The sequence below is a fragment of the Spodoptera frugiperda genome, chromosome 2, assembly GCF_023101765.2.
Source record: "Spodoptera frugiperda isolate SF20-4 chromosome 2, AGI-APGP_CSIRO_Sfru_2.0, whole genome shotgun sequence".
Taxonomy (NCBI): domain Eukaryota; kingdom Metazoa; phylum Arthropoda; class Insecta; order Lepidoptera; family Noctuidae; genus Spodoptera; species Spodoptera frugiperda.
The window spans coordinates 8434157-8452484 of record NC_064213.1 but is presented as its reverse complement, the minus strand read 5'-3'; the positions used below and the strand labels follow the sequence as shown (position 1 = coordinate 8452484).

Sequence of the window (18328 nt, the reverse complement as noted above, 5' to 3'; positions counted from 1 at the left end):
CACACGTGAATAGTGCACACATGCTAGTTACTAACCAGCTGCAAACAAAACAGGTATTTCTTTAGCAGCTGGCAATGGGCACAAGCCACATAGGACATCAGGTGATAGGGTTCAACATACAACAAGTAACTACATATCTTAGAATAAAAATAATAGCTGTATAGAAAAACCTCTTACCAATTAATTTGCTAATTGAAATAAATTACTTGAATGTTATGTTTAATTGAAGCGTGTAGTTAACATCAATTCATCTCTGTTTTCTAACCTCGAGTATTAATTTGACGTGGATGCATCTAGTGTTTTTTGTTAGAGTGAAGTAAATTGAAATTGAATTGAAAATCAGTATATAATATTTTTCGGTAAAATACATATTATGTGTAACAGTTGAGATAGTTGTGGAGTTAGTTAGTTACAGAGTATGGGTCCGTATTGGTAGGTAATATGCGCTACTGGCGATGAACCTGTACTTCCTCCTGAAATTATTATTAGTTTATGTTCCATATAGAACTTATTAACAACTAAAGGTTAGGTTATTAACTAATTTTAATATAGAAAAAACCTTAACATTTTTTATTGTGTTGAGCATGAGTAACAACAATTTGGTATTCATGGCCAGTCACAGCACATGATTCTCTTAAGTTACTGAACATCATTGCCTCCCCTGGGGCCATTATCCACAAGAACTTGGTCACTACTCGAAATTAATACATTTCTTATTAAGTAAGCAACTGTTGCAGGCACAGAAATTATCAAAGTTCATACAAAAAATGTGTTGATTTTAAATACCCTTCCGTTTTCCAACAGTTAAAAAAATGGACCAGAATGATGTTTACATTCCTGTTATGGCAATCTCTTTATAATATTACAAACAACAATTTCTATGATTATGAATCACACCACAACATTACCTTACCTACATTGTGTAAATGTAACTGTGAGTTAAGAACTTTAGTGTTAGTACTATTAATACATATGTTTTATATTCAAGTGACACTTTATGCAAAAGAAATATCCTTGACTTGTTGAATTAAATTCTAATTTAATTCATTCTGAACTGGTTGTGTAAGTCCAATTACAATTACTATGAAATAGTAGTGAGTAGGTATCATTTATTTGTTTTTCATTTTGTTAACAAAACTGAATGTTTATTGTAGTTTAAGGTACTTTACTTTTTAATGAAATATTTATCTTTTTTTTAAATAGTTTCATGATGACAAGACTGGGCACTATGTATGCAACTCTAAGAAGAATAGACTGGACCTCTGCAGAAAATTATATTTGTAAATATTGTACTTCTTAAATTCATGATCTATTCAAATTTAATGAAACAGGATCTTTATAATGTATCAAGATATGTATTGAAATTTAATTTATTCCTCTAATGTTAAGTTTTATTGGTAAGTATGTAATGTTTCATGTGCATTTATCCTGATTTTGAGGTGTCTTGTTGTATATTTTTGTGTTTGGTTTATCAAGAAACAAAGAAAAAACATTTTTTCTTTGGCCACCTGCCATTATTTTTCAGACATCATTGATATTTTACATTAAGAATCATCATAGTAGTTATGTCATTTAAAAATGCTGTGTTTCCTAATTATTCAATTCAATAATTTCAAATTGAGCTTAATAGGTATGAAGTATTTAATTACAGAAGTTAGTTATTAAATGTTGAAAATTAATGCTTGAAATAATTTTGTTAGCAAATAAAACTAAAAACTGTTTATCAGGTATAAAGCATCCTGAAACACAGCAGATACACACTGTTTCAGTTTTAGAGACAGACAAAACAACTTAGCTAGAATCAATCAAAAATGACTTGAACATTGTTCATCCATTTACAAAGTATGTAAAGATAATAATGTTTACAATTTTTATAGGTTACATATTATCAGCTGATTATTTTCGTGAAGATACTATAGACAAAATAAATAATTTCTTATCATTTTCAATTAATACTGACAAAGCACTATAAAAACAAAAATAATAATAATCATATGTGAGAGTGACGAAATGTATGTCTATTATTTCCAAAACGTAAATACGACAATGCCACCACCCACGGCTAAAATAGATCAATAATGTTACGTCGAACAAGCAAAACGTTTTTAGACAGTAGAGCGTCAAACATTAGAGATCAGATCAAAATAATAATGATACGAAGGCGAGTTAGAACAAAAGCGCGTCATGGCTTGGTACTTGAAATCGTTCATACCTTTCTCTTCCTTCCTTTGTACACCATAGCAAAGGCTCCATGTCCAATAATATCTTGCTTGGTGAATTCATAGTCACCCACTTGGACAACTTCCATTTTAACAAGCTTCCCTTTTACCACTGACATGTTTCTTAGAGTTTATATTTATTTACAGTCTCATACAATAAAAGATCAATAATTTATTTACGGATAATGGATTTCGGAACTTGACTTAGTGCTACATTATGATTAAAGCTAGCTACTAATCACTTCCAGGTTTCCATAAAAGTAATAATTTCACTTTATATTACACTAACATATTATTATCGTTTTTGTTAAACCAAAACACAACACACAACGAATGCAAAATGAGTAAAGTGATTTTATTTTGTATTGTTTTGCGAAGTAGCAGACGATGTTGCCTACTACATAAATAAAAACCTACCATAGCTTGTTCCACGAAATGATTTACATTTTTTTATAAAGATCGTATCGTAAGTAAAATTTAAAATAAAAGCATTTATATATTTTTTTAAGAATTTAATAAAGCTGTAAAATGTTGACTTTCATCGTTATTTATTATAAAAAGTTATCATTTTAAAAAACAAAATTTTCTCACTCATTCATTACAGGTGTGGTGTATATAGTTACAAATACAAAATATGTTTAAAATATAAAGCACCTCAGTACTTTAGTATTTATTGAAAATTCTTGTTGATATCAATTTAGAATAACACACATGCTCAAAAGTTAGCCAGTTTTCCGAAAATCGTCAAGCAAAATGTCAATCGTCGGGCAAGCTTTCAAATACTCAGTATTTATCAGTATGTACTCCTGTATTTGCCCAAAAAGGTGGATAAACATTAAATGGTATTTATTTAAATCATTTTAGTATACATATCTGTGACTAAACCTATAAATAAATAAAGATAGAAAGAGTATATCTGTGAGTAATGATGGACACTTTTTATACTACTGGGTATTTATCGACTTTTTTGGATAGACATTCGAACAAAAACGAGCATAACCGAAATATAATGATATTTCTCTGAAAAATCGTCTATCTGTGACATATCTGAATCTATCATCTTTGGTTAATAATGTTACTACGTAATAAATCTATATTTTATGGTAGTTCTCAATATTTCAATAACTACCATAACATGAATTTATAATATTTATTTTCTAAAACTATTTATAGATTTATAATCACTGCTTATCAATTTGTGTTACTGTTTAAAGTACAGCTGACTTAGAATGCAAATAATAAAAAACAAATTAAGTAATACAAATACCATCTGTCCACATCTTTATTCAAATTATGAAGGTCATAAAATAAATAAGAAAAAAAGTGATAATGTTCCAATTAATAAATATTAGGATCATTTGAGTGGTCTTCTCTTCCTTTTACAAGTTATTTACTGTTCCAATGGATTGCTTAGATGTTCACATTGTAAATGCAGGATAGGAACCAAGCCTGCATTACTTTGACCATTATTAATTAAAGCATTATCAAATAATTTTAATTTGTTAAAGTTGTGACTATCTTTTTTGATCTCCCAAGTCTTCAATACTATCTTCATCAATCTGAAAAAGAAAGTGTGAATAATTAAATAATTTTAAGAGTATGCTAGATTTATACTATGAAGAAATTGTTAGTCTATAATAATTATGAGCATTACCTCAGGCCATTTCTCAGGAATTATATCAAAAAGATCATCTTTCACATCTCCCTGAATTACAATCTCATCATCGCCAGTAACCGAAGAGCCACAGGCAAACTTTGTGCCAAAGAATTTTGCTGCTACTTTTAAGTCAATATCTGAAAAAGAAAAGGTTGTTACTTATTTAACTTTATCATAGTGTGAAAGACTTTAATTTCATTAAGTATAAAATTCAAAAAAATAGTTGAAAAATTGTATTGTATGCACATGGACAATACCAAATTTAGCCCATAGTGTCTGCCAGCAGTGGCACATAAGACTGTATGTTTGCTAAGGTCAAACACAGTCTTATGCATGCCTAATATATTTTTAAAGTATGATATTAGGTGATCTTTAGTTGTTGAATAATTTTTGTCAGGCAATGTAATTGTAACAATTGTTATTAAAACAACAAACAATTTCATAAATATAGACTTTAACATTATGCTAAGACATACCGAACGTGCTCAGTCCAGATACTACAGTAACAGATTTCTTCTTGCCACGAGGAGCTCTAGACACCTGCACTAGCTTGGGAACATCTTCCTTTTTCTTTGATTTCAGCATGCCTTTACCGCCCCTCTTCTGACGCTTCTTTTCTTCTTCCCCACCAGCATTCTCTTCTTCATCTGAAAAAGTTATGTAGGTGGCATTAGCTTCATTTAGCTACAACTTTGCCTGTTGACTTGGTTACATCTGATTGGGAATCATACAAAATATATTCGCAAAATAGCAATTTATTAAGCTTCACGATCTATCCATAACCTAGCGTAAGAAGATTGACAGACTTACCGATTTTTACTTTTTCAAATTCTGTGGGCAGGTTTTTTTCTAACCACTGCTTGCATTTATCGTATTCAGGATAATATTCACAGTATTCTATCGGCATAGAACAATTCCCACAGTACTGAACCTTTATGGGATAGGTTACACCTTCTCGAGGACCCATAGAAAGGTCTCTGTCACCCATTTTGAAATATTATTCGCTTATTAGAAAATATTTTAGCATACTCTATTCTAATGGACTCAACTTTAATCTTATGAAAATAATTAAGTAAATTCTTAACGTTGAAAATTCCAGTGATGAATTGAATCGCTTCTATAATTTGACAATTTCTTTCATGAATTTTGACAACTTGGTAAAATATGACAGATAAAATAAGACAATAGACAAGGACAAAACCATAGACATACACAAAATAATTATTAAAATTAAATATTGTGAATCGCACCTTTTATTCCCCGAAACAATATTTATATTTCCACCCTGATTACTAGAGAGCCATATAAGGATAATAGGGCTACTCAAATATTGATTATAAGGTAAGAGACTGCTCGTCTGACCAATTTGGCATCAACGCCGGAGCCCTCAGGGGTCAGTACTTTCAGCAACGCTCTTTTTGCTGCACATCAACGACCTGCTTAAGCCCGGTATCTTTGGGTATGCAGATGACAGCACAGTTGTTGAAAGGTATGTGTCCGATGCGCGGACTAGCGGAACACAGATCCGATCTCTAAGAGAATCAATGGTCGAACGGTTGAACTCGTCCTTGAAGGCGGTCTCCGATTGGGGTGACGCCAACTTGGTCAAGTTCAACGCTACCAAAACCCAGGCGTGTCTATTCTCTGCCAAACGGAGTCAATTTCCGCTGGCTCCGACTTTCCGAAATGTGTCCGTTCCAGTAGCGGATCATCTTGAGCTTCTGGGCGTAACTCTATCGCCAACGCTTAACTTCGGCTCTTATATAGAGTCGAAGGCGCATCTGGCTGGTAGGAAGTTGGGTATCCTCTCGTAGGTGAGACGGTACTTCACACCGAAACAACTGCTGAGCCTGTACCAAGCGCAGGTTCGGTCATGTATGGAGTACTGTTCTCACCTTTGGGACGGCTCGGCCAAATACCAGCTGGATGCGCTCGAACACATTGAAAGGCGTGCCAAGAAGCTCATCAATGATGATGCGCTTGTGGAGGCCCGGCTTCAAAGTCGGATACATTTCGGAGAGTGTGCGGGAGAATTGCACAACTTGATTCCCCTAGTCCTTTTCATCATCGAACCACAAGACAATCTGCGAGGCGTCACCGCTTCATGGTAGATATCCCAACCACTCGCACGAAGCGCTTCGCTTCAAGCTTCCTTGTGCGAACTGCTAGGGAGTGGAACTCCTTGCCGGAGTCTTTGTTTCCTGATGGGTATAACCTGATGGGTGTCTTCTAGGCCCGAGTGAATAGGTTGCTTATGGGCAGACGTACTCCACCGTAGGCCGCATCATCACTTACCATCAGGTGAGATAGCGGCCAAACGTCGACCCATTAAAATGTAAAAAAAAGACACACTTGTATGTCGTGTCATGTGGGTTACCCAATAATCAGGCTTGCAGAGGTGCAGCCCTTAGGTTGCCATGCGACGCCACGACATTTATCCTCGACACGGTATTATCTTACACCTAACTCACTTTTAGCCAGTTGACGAACGCCCTAGCAATTTTCACCATAATGTAAAGCAGGCTTCTTTTCTTCATAACTTACTGAGAGTAGGTAAAGGGTACGATTTAGTTGAACTAAGTTTCCCGTAGATCTTTTTTACAATCCTAACTTCTTCGAGTAGGTAAATCTATTGCTACAAGATCATTATCCTGAATATAATTTTAGGTCTTAGTCTTCGTATGGGTAGGTCCTAATCCTAACCATTGGTACATTGTGTAGTCTCGATCAATTTTTTTTATTCATGAACAGATAAATAATAAAGGTTTGCTTTTTAAAGTTACGCTGTCACGAAGTACCTAGGGTAAAGGGTAGGTACAGCAGGCGAGCGGCCTAGGTTTAGTACTACTAATATAGGTGTAATATAATGTAGGTACTTATTGGTAAATAAAAGTCATGTTATTTTGGTAAAGTATCAATTTACTCGTTTTATTTCAATAATTAAATATAATGAACAAAATTAAATAAATGCTTTGGTATGCCTAGAAGTGATTGTGTTATTAAAATTATTTGAAGTACCCGAGGCACAAACTATACCTAATTGCCTTGTAAATAAAGTATCGTGAATTTATTTTGGATGCAGATGTTTGTTGCTTTGGTTAACCCACTAACCTTGTGTAGGGTAAAGCTATCCGTGAATGGCAGACTATCTACGTCTTAAACAAACAAGAGTTAAAGTGTAGGTATTTTCAGCAAAAATAGTAAATTGTTTTTATGAAAACTATCTCTTTTCAAAACGAGCTTCTTCGAAATATTTTGTGTAGACAATAAAATACTTAGGTCACAATTTATATAGCATACAAATAATGTAAACGGTAGGTATAACAAGTTCATAGAAAACATAAAAAGGTGTTAATTACGAGATAGTTATGAGATAGGTAGGTACAATTACTTAGTCTATCTTTAATATTATTGCAAAGATGAAATATACCTAACTAACAAACTAACTACTTTGACGAAAGGATACATGAGAAGTTATAATTTTGTCTAAATTATACCTAATTATTAACAAATTGATAGATAGGTGGTTTGTTCGATCGATCGTGTGGAAAAAGGTAGAATTTATGGCACGGAAAATAGCTCCATCGTTTGCGGAAGTTGCGTTGTGTCGTCGTTGTTGTCGCGTTTGTCGCGCGTTCCAATTTAGTGCACATCAATATTAGACATGGCGCGGCACATCCAATTATACTGTTGCCCCACGACGCGTACCCGACTTGCATCACTTTTGGATTGAGGAACTCCATAAAAGATTATCTTTGCATAAATTATGTTTTTATACTGCAGACGAAATTGGTAGTCATAACCGAGCCATACATTCCTTGTGGACTATTTCTACGAAGACTGTATTCTTCTGTTACTATTTAAATTACCGGTTGTTATATGATTTCAGTAACATACCTATTTACCTGGTACCTATTATAAAAAATCTAAATTCATTTGAATTTTCTAAAGAGGTTTTCATAATTTATTACATCTATGTGAGTAGTTAGTTTTAATGCTACTCTAAATATATTGCAGTCTATTTTCTATACATCTATAATACTGTCGTGTTTTTTATCGGAAGCTTTGAGTTTTTCTTGCATCTGCGTTAACATATCTTGCATACGTCGGATCTGAAAAAGGAATCCAAAATTAGTACCAACTCAATTAAGTCTGATAGATTAGGTACTCTAGTGTAACTAACTAATTAACTCATTGATTTTGCTGATTTCTGATTGATTAATTTGGTACTTAACGCTACAGTACCTACTTAACTAAAAAGCTAATTGTTAGTTATCTGGATTGTAGTAACTAAATACAAAGGTGATTTACAACTTACATCGAGAAAAGAATAAATAACTAAATATTACCTCTTCGTCCTTCTGCAGCAATAAACGGTCCGTATCTGTGATTACTACTTCGTTGTTGTTTCCCATCGAATCTCTCTTCAGCTTTCTGAAAGACATATAGGTTAATCACATTACAATAAATAGGAAAGTAAAATAAAGTATCTAACATATATTATATAACAATAATAAGTAGGTTCCTTAGCCCATGCTGTTAACTAACGAAAATTATGTCCAATGAATAAGCAAGACTAAAATAAATGTTCTAAAATTTTGGTCACATTGTTGCTGAGATAAAAATAGAAAAGCGTAATAGCACGTAGTGGCTAACCTAGTGTCGTAAGTATAACCTATATATTATACTAGCAAACCCGGCGAACTCTGTTTCGCCACCAATGATTTTCCCTGTTTTCCTGAATTTTCTTTGCTATAAACCTCACGGAGCCCGAGACCTTTCCAACAAATGCAAAACCGTGGAAATCGGTTCGTGCGTTCTGGAGTTATAGCGTCAGGAAGGAAAACCCGACTTTTTTATATTATAGACTAGCAAACTCGGCGAACTCCGTTTCGCTACCAATGATTTTCCCTGTTTTCCTGCTTTTCTCTTGAATTTTTCCAATTTTTTTTTTGCTACAAACCTCACGGAGCCGGATACCTTTCCAACGAATTCAAAACCGTGGAAATCGGTTTGTGCGTTCTCGAGTTATAGCGTCAGGAAGGAAAACCCGACTTATTTTTATATAATAGATATAGTTTTGTAAATAAATTAGGCTATTCTCTAACTCTAGTAGATTAATAGGATCTTTAGTTCAAAAGGCGACTCATGGTCTATTGAGGTGAACCCTCCTTTATTTAGTACGGGCAATTTAGCCTAGTTAGTGAGGTCATCGTGACTAGTAATGTACATATTGTAGGCGATTATAATACCGTAGGCGGTTGGTTGGATACTCTTTCCTATATGATGTAATAAGTCGAGACCCATTAAACCCACGGTTTAATAAGAAGAAATGGAAAACCGGTGCTTTAAGACAGTTCCGGTTTTTTTCCATTCGAATACTAAAGTATAGGCACGTAATCATTAATTTCAATTTCTTAAAATTTTGAAAGTTTTCACATATGTATCTCTGGGAAGACACATAACATAATAGTGACTGTGTTCTACATAATAAAACGTGTAGAATATTATATACCACGCACCCTCTTTCCCGCATAGCATGTTGCGATATCTGCGAGATACATTGCGCTCGGAAGTTCTCGTAGTGCACATCCTGCGTCACATCTTTTAGGTCTTGCATATGTGTTGAGATCAGCATCGTCCGTAGCTTCGTGAAGTCAGAGTGCCGTGGGTTCTCCACTGTTGGTACAACCATGTATTATTAATATGTATATTTATTATTTTGTAGTCCAATATGATCTATTTGGTTAGAGGGTAAGTGCTTAGGTACTCAAGTACTCGTAGGATGGAAGCTGTAACTGGTAACAAATAAGTCAGAGTCACTATTGCTGAAACCAACAACATCCAAAATTCATTATAACCACCTATTAATATTACTGTATTCTGTATTCTATTGTAGATCTTGGCTTACAGGAGTTTCAGCGGTAGGTATAGGACGTTGTAGCGGGCTTATATGATAACAAAATCTACCTAAACGGGAGGAAATCGTAGCCTCTAGCGGGAGTAAGTCGAAACTCCCACTCTACTTCACAATAAACTTACCGCTTAGACTAATAAAGTTAACAGTAGTTATTCATAAGGTAGGTAACCCTGTGAGTACTCTGAGACCACACTATAATAAGAGTTTTGAAGGCAGCCTCAAAAGTTCCAGACTGGTCGTAAACTACAGCCACTAATAAAACTTACCGTCTACGATTCCCCATGGGTATTGTCGTCCGCGTACTCGTTTGCCTCCCACTTCTAGTACAACGTCTGAAGCTACCACAGCGAATGGAGCTGCTGCCTTCAACTCTCGGTCTTGTTGCTTAAACTCTTCATCTTCGTCACTGTCGCATTCAGGAAATTGATAAACCTGCCAAAAAAGGAATTATTATGTAGCTGTTCTAATAAAAAAAAAGTAATTTAAAAAACTAAAAAACCCGACTGCGTTTCTTTACAATATTAAAATGAAAAAACCCTAAAACAAGAAAGTCTTTGTTAAATTTAAGCAGTCGGGACCCATTTTAAATATAAAGACTTAGTGAGGGCACATCATCATCATCATCATCATCAGCCGAGAGACGTCCACTGCTGAACAAAGGCCTCCCCTTGGTCCTCCACGTAGAACGACAAGCCGCCAGTGGATGCAGGAGGGCACATACGGCTGGCTTTCTAGAATGGGTCCCGACTGCTTAAATTTAACGATGACTTTCTTGTTTTAGGGTTTTTTCATTTTAATATTATAAAGAAACGCAGTCGGGTTTTTTAGTTTTTTAAATTACTTTTTTTTATTTTTTTTTTTTTTTAGTTTTATTATTTTTTTTTTATTTTGATATATCTAGTGTCACTCTCACAGTAAATACGAATCAAACGACCCCTATCAAGCTGAAATCCATCGAGTCGTTCAGGCTAGAGAGTGAACAATATTCGAATTTGGCGCCAAAAACCGCCATTTTGTTTTTTATTATTTTGATATATCCAGTGTCACTCTCACAGTAAATACGAATCCAACGACACCCCTCAAGCCAAAATCCATCAAGCCGTTTAGGCTAGAGAGTGAGAAATATTCGAATTTGGCGCCTAAAATCCGCCATTTTGTTTTTTTAATATTTTGATATATCCAGTGTCACTCTCACAGTAAATACGAATCTAACGACACCTCTCAAGTCAAAATCCATCAAGCCGTTTAGGCTGCAGAGCGTGCCAAACAATTATACATACATACATACATACATACATACATATATACATACATACATACACTCGAAAAACATAACCCTCCTTCTGGCGCAGTCGGGTAAAAAGTAAAGAAATTCATGAATTTCTTTAAGAAACCAGAAATGAGTTAGTTCGTGATTACTTGTATTTGATGTTCTTCCAAATCGTTAAGTATTCGCGTCTTCAGCCGTTTTACTTCGGCTGCAGTTAGGGAGTCTGCTTTCGCTATCACCACTACAATATTCACTTTGCGGTGAAGTCGTCTCATCATTTCCAAATCCACATGACGTAAGCTGAAAGATAATATTGAGTCAATATCGGTAGCTACGTGTTTATATTGAAATATGAACCTTAACTACAGGCAGTACTGCTAAATGTTGAATGTTCTATAAACATTGTCCACCGTAGTATGAAATATTAAGTAGGTAATTTAGAAACAATAAATTTTGTTAAAGCAATAAAGTAGAAGAAATGCTTTACTATTGCGTTTCTTCAGAAGTATGTGTGATTTGAGTTTGCGAGGAATGACGCGTGAGAACACGTTGCGATATAAAATATTGTTCACTGAATGAGCAACACATGTCATGCTAAGTTTTCACAGGTAAAAGATATTTAAATACTTTAATTAAGTATTATTGATATTAACGTAAAAAATATTTTTCACTCATATTTATTAACAAGGTGAAGTTTCGCATGGGCATACTCAGAATGCTCGTCATAAGGATTTTAATAGCCGTGCTTCATCGAGTTGTTATTGATCTGTTTATTGCTAACTATCAAACAAAGCGATGTTAGTGCCTTTTATGATGTGTTAAATAAATCAAACCATTGATTGGTAGACAATTGGCATTTATAAATGTTTAGGTGCCTATATTTAAACAGATTTTATGATGTGTTGACAATTGGAACAAGACTTATTGTCTGAAGCAAGTTTGAAATGTAATGTTGCTTCAGTAATGGCACGTGTGCTCCCGCATCGGCTCTCCTATCACTTTGGCCCTGACCATAATTGACCTAATAAAATAATACACTCCTCCGGACACGTACGGTCGTGCACTATTATGAGAGATAGTTCTATTTATGATGTCGGCTCTATTTAAGAGCTAACTAGGTCGATGGTCGATGTGTTTCCTACATGACAGAAAGACAAGGGTTATATTAAAAGACGCATAGTATAGTCAACAGCTCAATTTTAAATGTTCTGCCTCATTAAACCTGATGTTCCTCCTCTATTATTTTCTACGTACCTATCACTCGTTTACACAGCACTTGTTTGACAACACAATGGCTTGTAAAACGAAAGCTCAAAAGAACAAAAGAGAAAGTTACTTAAGAGCGGAATAAGATAGTCGGCATGCTCGTGAGTAGGTACCAAATGTTACCTATGGGCCCAGGGCGGAACGAAGTAGAGACAGCAATGCACTCTATTATCTTGCATGTGACGTCGATTTAATCCACTTTCATCAGTGAAGTACTGTCTAAACTGTTCGTCGATGTATGCAGAACAAACCCTCCAAGAGTCTTCGCAGTTAATAGCATCTCCAAACCCGGGTGTGTCCACTATTGTCAACCTCAATTTTACACCTCGTTCTTCGATTTCCATTGTTTTCTTTTCCACCGATGTTGTTTTTTCTATTCTATCTGCAATGGACAAATAATAATGGTATAAGGGATTCGTTTCTTTATAATAAAGCATTCTGATTTGTGAGAATTACTTTTCCCAAAGTTCTTACCCTGTGCATCCGGAATCTTTCTATTTTTGTAAAGGTCTCCTAAAAATAAGCTATTGATAAGAGTTGATTTGCCCAAGCCTGACTCCCCCACAACCATTAGTGTGAAATCGAACCCGCGTTTAACTGATTTTCGGTGCACTTGCTCGGGCAGGGTCGCGAATCCGATGTAGTCGCGCTCACCGCGATCACGTTCTGTCAACAAAATAACTCAAATGTTTATCATATAGGTACGCCTTTGTAAACAGCAACTCAATTGTATTAATACAAAATATAGCAATATACTCGTGACATACTGTAGAGTATAGATGGTACAAGAGTTTAGAGTATTTTATAACATACTCTAAACTCTACCACGTTAAGGTATTGATGGCTTCGCATTTTTATTGCTCAATGTCACTAACAATCATTTCTAAAAATCTAAACAAGAGTCAGGTACTATTTATAATATTTTAATAGGTATTCGCGGATACTACTTATATTATATCCATTACACAGGTAGTGTTTATTTATCTGCATCGCAAAGGGTTACCATTGTTTAACATTCATCGATTAGTTATGCAGTAATTGATCCGATACCGACGATTACGAAATTTCGTTAAAAGTAAACAATGTTTGGTGCATACAAGTAGGTGCAATCGGATTAAATAAATCAGCTTGACCATTATTTATCATTCAATTGCAGTGTGTTGTAGGGTTATAGTGATTGTATAGTTTATTGTGTAAGGCCTGCACGGAAGGCCAATCTTCAAATGCAATTTTGAATAATAATACAACGTCCCGTCTTTTAACTCTTCAATGAACGCGGTAGATAGCGCCGAATATGCATAATAATAGAGTAGGTACAAGATATACTGTTTACTACTTTATTAGTCCTAGGTAGGGAATGTATAGAGAAATTAATTTATTGCCAAAGATCGTTGGATATGCTTAAAGGCTCTTGATGCCAAATTTAAAATGGCCAACATGGCCTTAATATTTTAACCCGACATTGACAAGGATCCTGGCACAGGATTCACAGCATTGCAACAGAATTAGTTGTGAATCCATGATTAATTACGAGGAGTAAAATTGATATCAAACGCAGTCATAGTTTATCCAAAATTAGAATCAATGATGACAAGCTTGTCGAAGGCACTGTTACGGAGGATTACAATTAACATTAATTAGTTTTAAACATTAAGCCGTTTAATATTCTCCTTGTGTGCCTGACGATTAAGCTAAGCCTGTAAAGCTAATAGGAAGGAGGGCATTGCAAGTAGTTACAACGGACGGCAGCGGAGTGGAACATGACTGGTTCCCTTAGAGGTTTGGTGCGGCTCGTGCCGTCCAGGGACAATGCGCGTGCGCACCTGATATTGAAGACAATTGAGGACGACTAGCGGAAGCGACAAACGTGCCACTTTGCTACTACGCTCACAGAAATTCATGTTCTTATCTACAGAGACCACGGCACCGCATAATATAATAATAAGCAATTGCAACGAGGGATACAATAAAAACATTTGACATGTCTTGCGATCTAGATTCCTCCCACAATCGCGCAGTAAAATATGTAGGTACCTAGATAATACGTCGACTTCTCACTGTGATTAGATTTCTTGCTTACATGTTTAATTGTGCTGTGGGAACATAAAAATCAATACAGTCATTGTAGTTAATTTTACTGGTGGGTAAAAGAATGGTGAGTAGTCGCTTACAGTATTTATTTCGAGAGGTTCCAAGGCACAAAAATATTTCCTAGCAACACTTTTTTAAGCTAATTTTTATTTATTTTTGTAACACTTCCGGAGTTTTTAACAAATAATTTGGGAGATTATTTATGCAATCATTATTATTTTACTTTTACTAAATGTTATTTGCATACTTATTTATCTCCCTTTATTTAAAATTGACTGATTAATAACAATGAATAACTGTTACACTTACGAATTTTAATAACTGTTGTGAAGGGCAAATTTTTCTTAGGATCATCGTGATTATTTCCTATTCCTGTTTCTGCATTTTCATTATCCTTATCTCCAATGTTGATATCCAAGATAGCGAATGAGTCAGTTTTTTCCATAGTTTTAACAGATATAAATTGATTGTTCAGTAACTTTCAAAGGTATAGTGAACTGGGAGAAAAACGCGGGAATTTTCGACATGCACGATGGCGTTCGTATAAAGTTACGCTTGTGGTGTCAATCGGTTCACGGCGTAAAGCGAGGTTACGAGGTATTCGAGAGCTACACTGGACGTTAGCGGGCGCAAGAAGGCGCAGCGCGCGACTCTCGCGCACTATGCCGCCAACCGCGGGGCGCACGTTCACACTGCGCGCGCCGCTTAACAAACTGACTTCACTCAGATTCAGTTAAACAGGTTAGATGTAACGTAGTTGCGTCACTCATTAACAAACAAAATTAACATAGTAAATTGGTCGACCTATTAAAATTAGTTAAAGTTTAATCTCTCTTTATTTTAACTCGTTCAATTTTACCTACGAAATTAAAAATTAAGCTCTAGAACAGCAAAAATAAATAAAAATAAAAGTAGGTTTGTTAAGTTATTGAAACAAGCAGTCAGTTACTAGGCTTACCTATTTGTTATTATCAAAGGTGCATAATGAAACATCCACTTCTTATGTACTCGGTTAATTAATTAACTGCAATTAGTTACACAATCTCATTAAAGTAAATATTATTTATTTTATTTTCAGGAAATCATTTTATAGTGCTTTCCTTTCCACACACATAAGTGTTCATGGTCACTATTTGTTCATTCACCTATTTGTCATCTAAATTGTAGAGTAGTCAAAAACCACCCTTCCTAATTTTTTCATATCTGTCAAATCTGTAAGTTGTTTAAATAACCTTAATATTATTTGGATAATGTTGACAACATCTACACAATGTAAGACATAGTAATTCGTCTGAATTGTAGATTTGTTAGACGTAGCGATTCAGCCTCTACGTTACTCTCGCCTGGTGACGCAACAACGCATCTTGTATTGTTTTGTGCACTTGCATAGCATAGCTTAAGTACATACCTATATACAGAAGGTTCTAGCATCTAGGGTATTTAGTCAATGTGTCTACATATACTAAATTACCCACCATGATGTCACTGAACAACTAAGCACCGACAGATAGCCGAAAGATTTGTAGATTGTAACACAAACAAACATTACAATTATCTACCTGTCGGATTAATAAAATTATGTATTAGTAAAGTACGTTAAAATTTATCATAAAGCAATTACGTTTAATTATACCCATGTTTAAATAAATACGTACATACTACAAAATACTTCAAAATGCTTATCAAAAATGACATTTTATTTGGTTCTACCTAGATTAAATTGGCACAAAGGCCAAATAAAAACGATAAATATTTAGCAAGCAACTATCTAGGTACGTAAACTAGATATACAAAATTGTAGGACTTAGTTTCATTAGTATGAGTACACAGTATACAACCAAAAAATATTTATAAAAATATATAATCAAAAACTCACCCATCGTCATCTTGTAAAAATATCACTCAGCACGACATACGACTATTGATTAAGATCTTCTTATTCTCAATGAAATGAATTACCGAGTATTGTCACATTTAGTACAATACTATTCATTTGTTTTGATTTCGTATCCCTATTAATAACAAAGACCTATGACTAATAATTTACGATTAACTATAACTAAAACGATCGATCGAATTTTTGTTTTAAATTTTTATCACTCCGGAGCAATCGCCACCACAATGCTATCAACAATATTCACTTCTTCCGCTTCTTGAACTTCTTCTTCCTTATTATTATTATTTTCTTCTTTTTGTTTAATTTTGTAAAGATGGTAATACGATTCTATTTGTTCAATCAATCCCAAAATAACGAAACATAAAACCAACTGAATTATATCCCCGACAGTTAACATAATATCACTATACTTATGCCTAAAAATTGTATAAGTAATCAAAAACCGTAGAAAAATGTAAGATAAAATAAAATCACATAGTTTGTGCGCCGTCCTGTGCGTTTAGTGTTACGTAATGTGAGGGTCCCGGGCCGAGCTCGCGCCCTCGGAGGACGCCCCTCTCTTCGCCCCTTTGTTTTGACCTGCGCGGAACTATGCGCAGTATCAATGCGCGGGAAAACGTAAAACCCTTGTTTGCTGGTCACAGTGATCTCTGTATCCGTGTATTGCGCGCGCATTGGCGGTAACTTGTAGGACCCGATCAATATTCCGCCAACACCACCGCGCTTGCGTTGCTACCCCTCACCCACAATGCTATCTGTATCTATCTAAGCTCTTTACTAACCCGAATGCATAAGTATTAGCAGTGTATGTACCTATTGTGTTCCTCTATTCATATTCAAGGTCAATGTTTTGAGAACTTAGCTAGATAATACCTTTTTGCAAGATCAAATTAAGATAAAGATTTCACTTAAATAAATAAACGAAAGGAAAGTTGTAATTATTTAGATGGCAATGCATTCGCCACAGTTAAAGCTAAAAATATTTTTTTTTAATAGTTTTCTTTAAAGAGAGAGCAAACTAATATTTTTTCCTGTAAGAACCTCCTTTAGAACCTCTTTCACTTATTTATTGTGAAACCGCATTCCGAGACCAACGATGAAGAGAGATTGGGTGTAATACAACGGCATATGTGCTCATAGAACGTATCAATGAAAACTTTTCAGACACAGGGTGGGCTTACCTACTATAGGTGATATAAAGCTATTTTATGTACTTAGAATTGAATATAAACTTCTTGCCCTATGTGGAGATCGAGCCCATGGAAGGTACTGCCATCTAAGCATGCATCATTTTCCGTTAGTTGAACGGTCACAAGATGATTTTAATTCTAGAAATAGAAGGAAGCTAAGGAGGAATGTTTGAGTCTGGAGTCAGGCGTAGTTGGTATACTGATGTGCAATATGTGTTTTATTATTTACTAGTTTTTGTCCGCGACTTCGTCCGCGTGGAATAATGATTTCTGGCAGAATTTGGGTTTTTGAATTAGTCTTTTCCAAGTTATAAAATTCTACGGCCTTGTAAACGTTATCAGAATCGATTCGGTATCTAAGTTATGTTTATTGTTAATTTAATTTATTTCTATGGTTTAGTTACGTGAGCATAAACAATAAACAATTCCACAGGGGTTATACGCGTAGTAGTCGTAGTACTGTGCCCGTTCCCATTAGATAAAAACTATGTCATTTCTTGGGTCTCAATCATCGTTGAACCGCTTTTCAATCTAATAAGTACAGTCGTTTAGAATATAGAGAGCCGAGGTTTTAACGCATAGTTTCCATTCCCGTAAGAGTAATGTCATTTCCCAGATCTCAAACTATCGATGTAACTTGTACCGAATTTCACTAAAATAGATTCAGTGATTTAAAAGATAGTGGGTCCCGGAATTTCATCGCTTAGTTTCCGTTTTCGGGTGATTTTCGGGTGAAAATTATTATATCTTTTTATAGTCTTTCCGGTCAAAAGAAGGTTAAGCCACATTTTTTTGCGATTTGGAGTCATATCCATTTC

The 18328-nt window shown here is 34.9% G+C and overlaps 4 protein-coding genes across 8 annotated transcripts in view; 1 reads left to right on the top strand and 3 right to left on the bottom strand.

Moving 5' to 3' along the window:
* LOC118268755 (serine/threonine-protein kinase unc-51) overlaps positions 1 to 2611 on the bottom strand; it is a 30919-nt gene extending 28308 nt beyond the window's left edge. For 3 of the 4 annotated variants that reach the window (XM_035583391.2, XM_035583392.2, XM_035583394.2), the window contains exon 1: positions 2213 to 2611. In XM_035583391.2, coding sequence (XP_035439284.2) covers positions 2213 to 2338 — 126 coding nt within the window. In that variant the 5' untranslated portion in view covers positions 2339 to 2611. The remainder of the gene's footprint in view (positions 1 to 2212) is intronic. The other variant, XM_035583395.2, reaches the window with a different exon arrangement.
* Positions 1 to 18328, top strand: part of LOC118268763 (carboxypeptidase M) — a 70943-nt gene that overhangs the window by 32696 nt on the left and 19919 nt on the right. The gene's annotated exons all lie outside the window — the stretch shown is intronic.
* LOC118268748 (density-regulated protein homolog) lies at positions 3470 to 5027 on the bottom strand. The gene is made up of 4 exons (XM_035583383.2): positions 4687 to 5027; positions 4353 to 4523; positions 3874 to 4013; positions 3470 to 3778 (listed from the first exon to the last, which is right to left on the bottom strand). Exons 1-4 carry the CDS (start codon positions 4862 to 4864, stop codon positions 3734 to 3736), a joined length of 534 nt encoding a protein of 177 aa, XP_035439276.1. The 5' UTR covers positions 4865 to 5027; the 3' UTR covers positions 3470 to 3733.
* Positions 6775 to 16866, bottom strand: LOC118268772 (septin-2). Of its 2 annotated transcripts, none has more exons than XM_035583428.2 (8): positions 16300 to 16866; positions 12807 to 12998; positions 12456 to 12714; positions 11216 to 11366; positions 10063 to 10228; positions 9399 to 9555; positions 8226 to 8310; positions 6775 to 7988 (listed from the first exon to the last, which is right to left on the bottom strand). In XM_035583428.2, exons 1-8 carry the CDS (start codon positions 16307 to 16309, stop codon positions 7902 to 7904), a joined length of 1107 nt encoding a protein of 368 aa, XP_035439321.1. In that variant the 5' UTR covers positions 16310 to 16866; the 3' UTR covers positions 6775 to 7901. The 2 variants fall into 2 exon arrangements, with proteins under 2 accessions (XP_035439321.1, XP_035439320.1); XM_035583427.2 differs by lacking the exon at positions 16300 to 16866 and adding an exon at positions 14733 to 15138.

Excerpts from the sequence above, each read along its gene's own strand:
- LOC118268748 (XM_035583383.2), bottom strand. The coding sequence starts at position 4,864 with ATGGGTGACAGAGACCTTTCTATGGGTCCTCGAGAAGGTGTAACCTAT. Across the intron at positions 4,014-4,352 it reads ATCTGGACTGAGCACGTTCG|ATATTGACTTAAAAGTAGCA; the intron begins GTATGTCTTAGC and ends TTTCTTTTTCAG. Across the intron at positions 3,779-3,873 it reads TTCCTGAGAAATGGCCTGAG|ATTGATGAAGATAGTATTGA; the intron begins GTAATGCTCATA and ends TTTCTTTTTCAG.
- LOC118268772 (XM_035583427.2), bottom strand. The coding sequence starts at position 14,868 with ATGGAAAAAACTGACTCATTCGCTATCTTGGATATCAACATTGGAGAT. Across the intron at positions 11,367-12,455 it reads GTTCCGCCCTGGGCCCATAG|CTTACGTCATGTGGATTTGG; the intron begins GTAACATTTGGT and ends ATTATCTTTCAG. Across the intron at positions 7,989-8,225 it reads TGCTGCAGAAGGACGAAGAG|ATCCGACGTATGCAAGATAT; the intron begins GTAATATTTAGT and ends TTCCTTTTTCAG.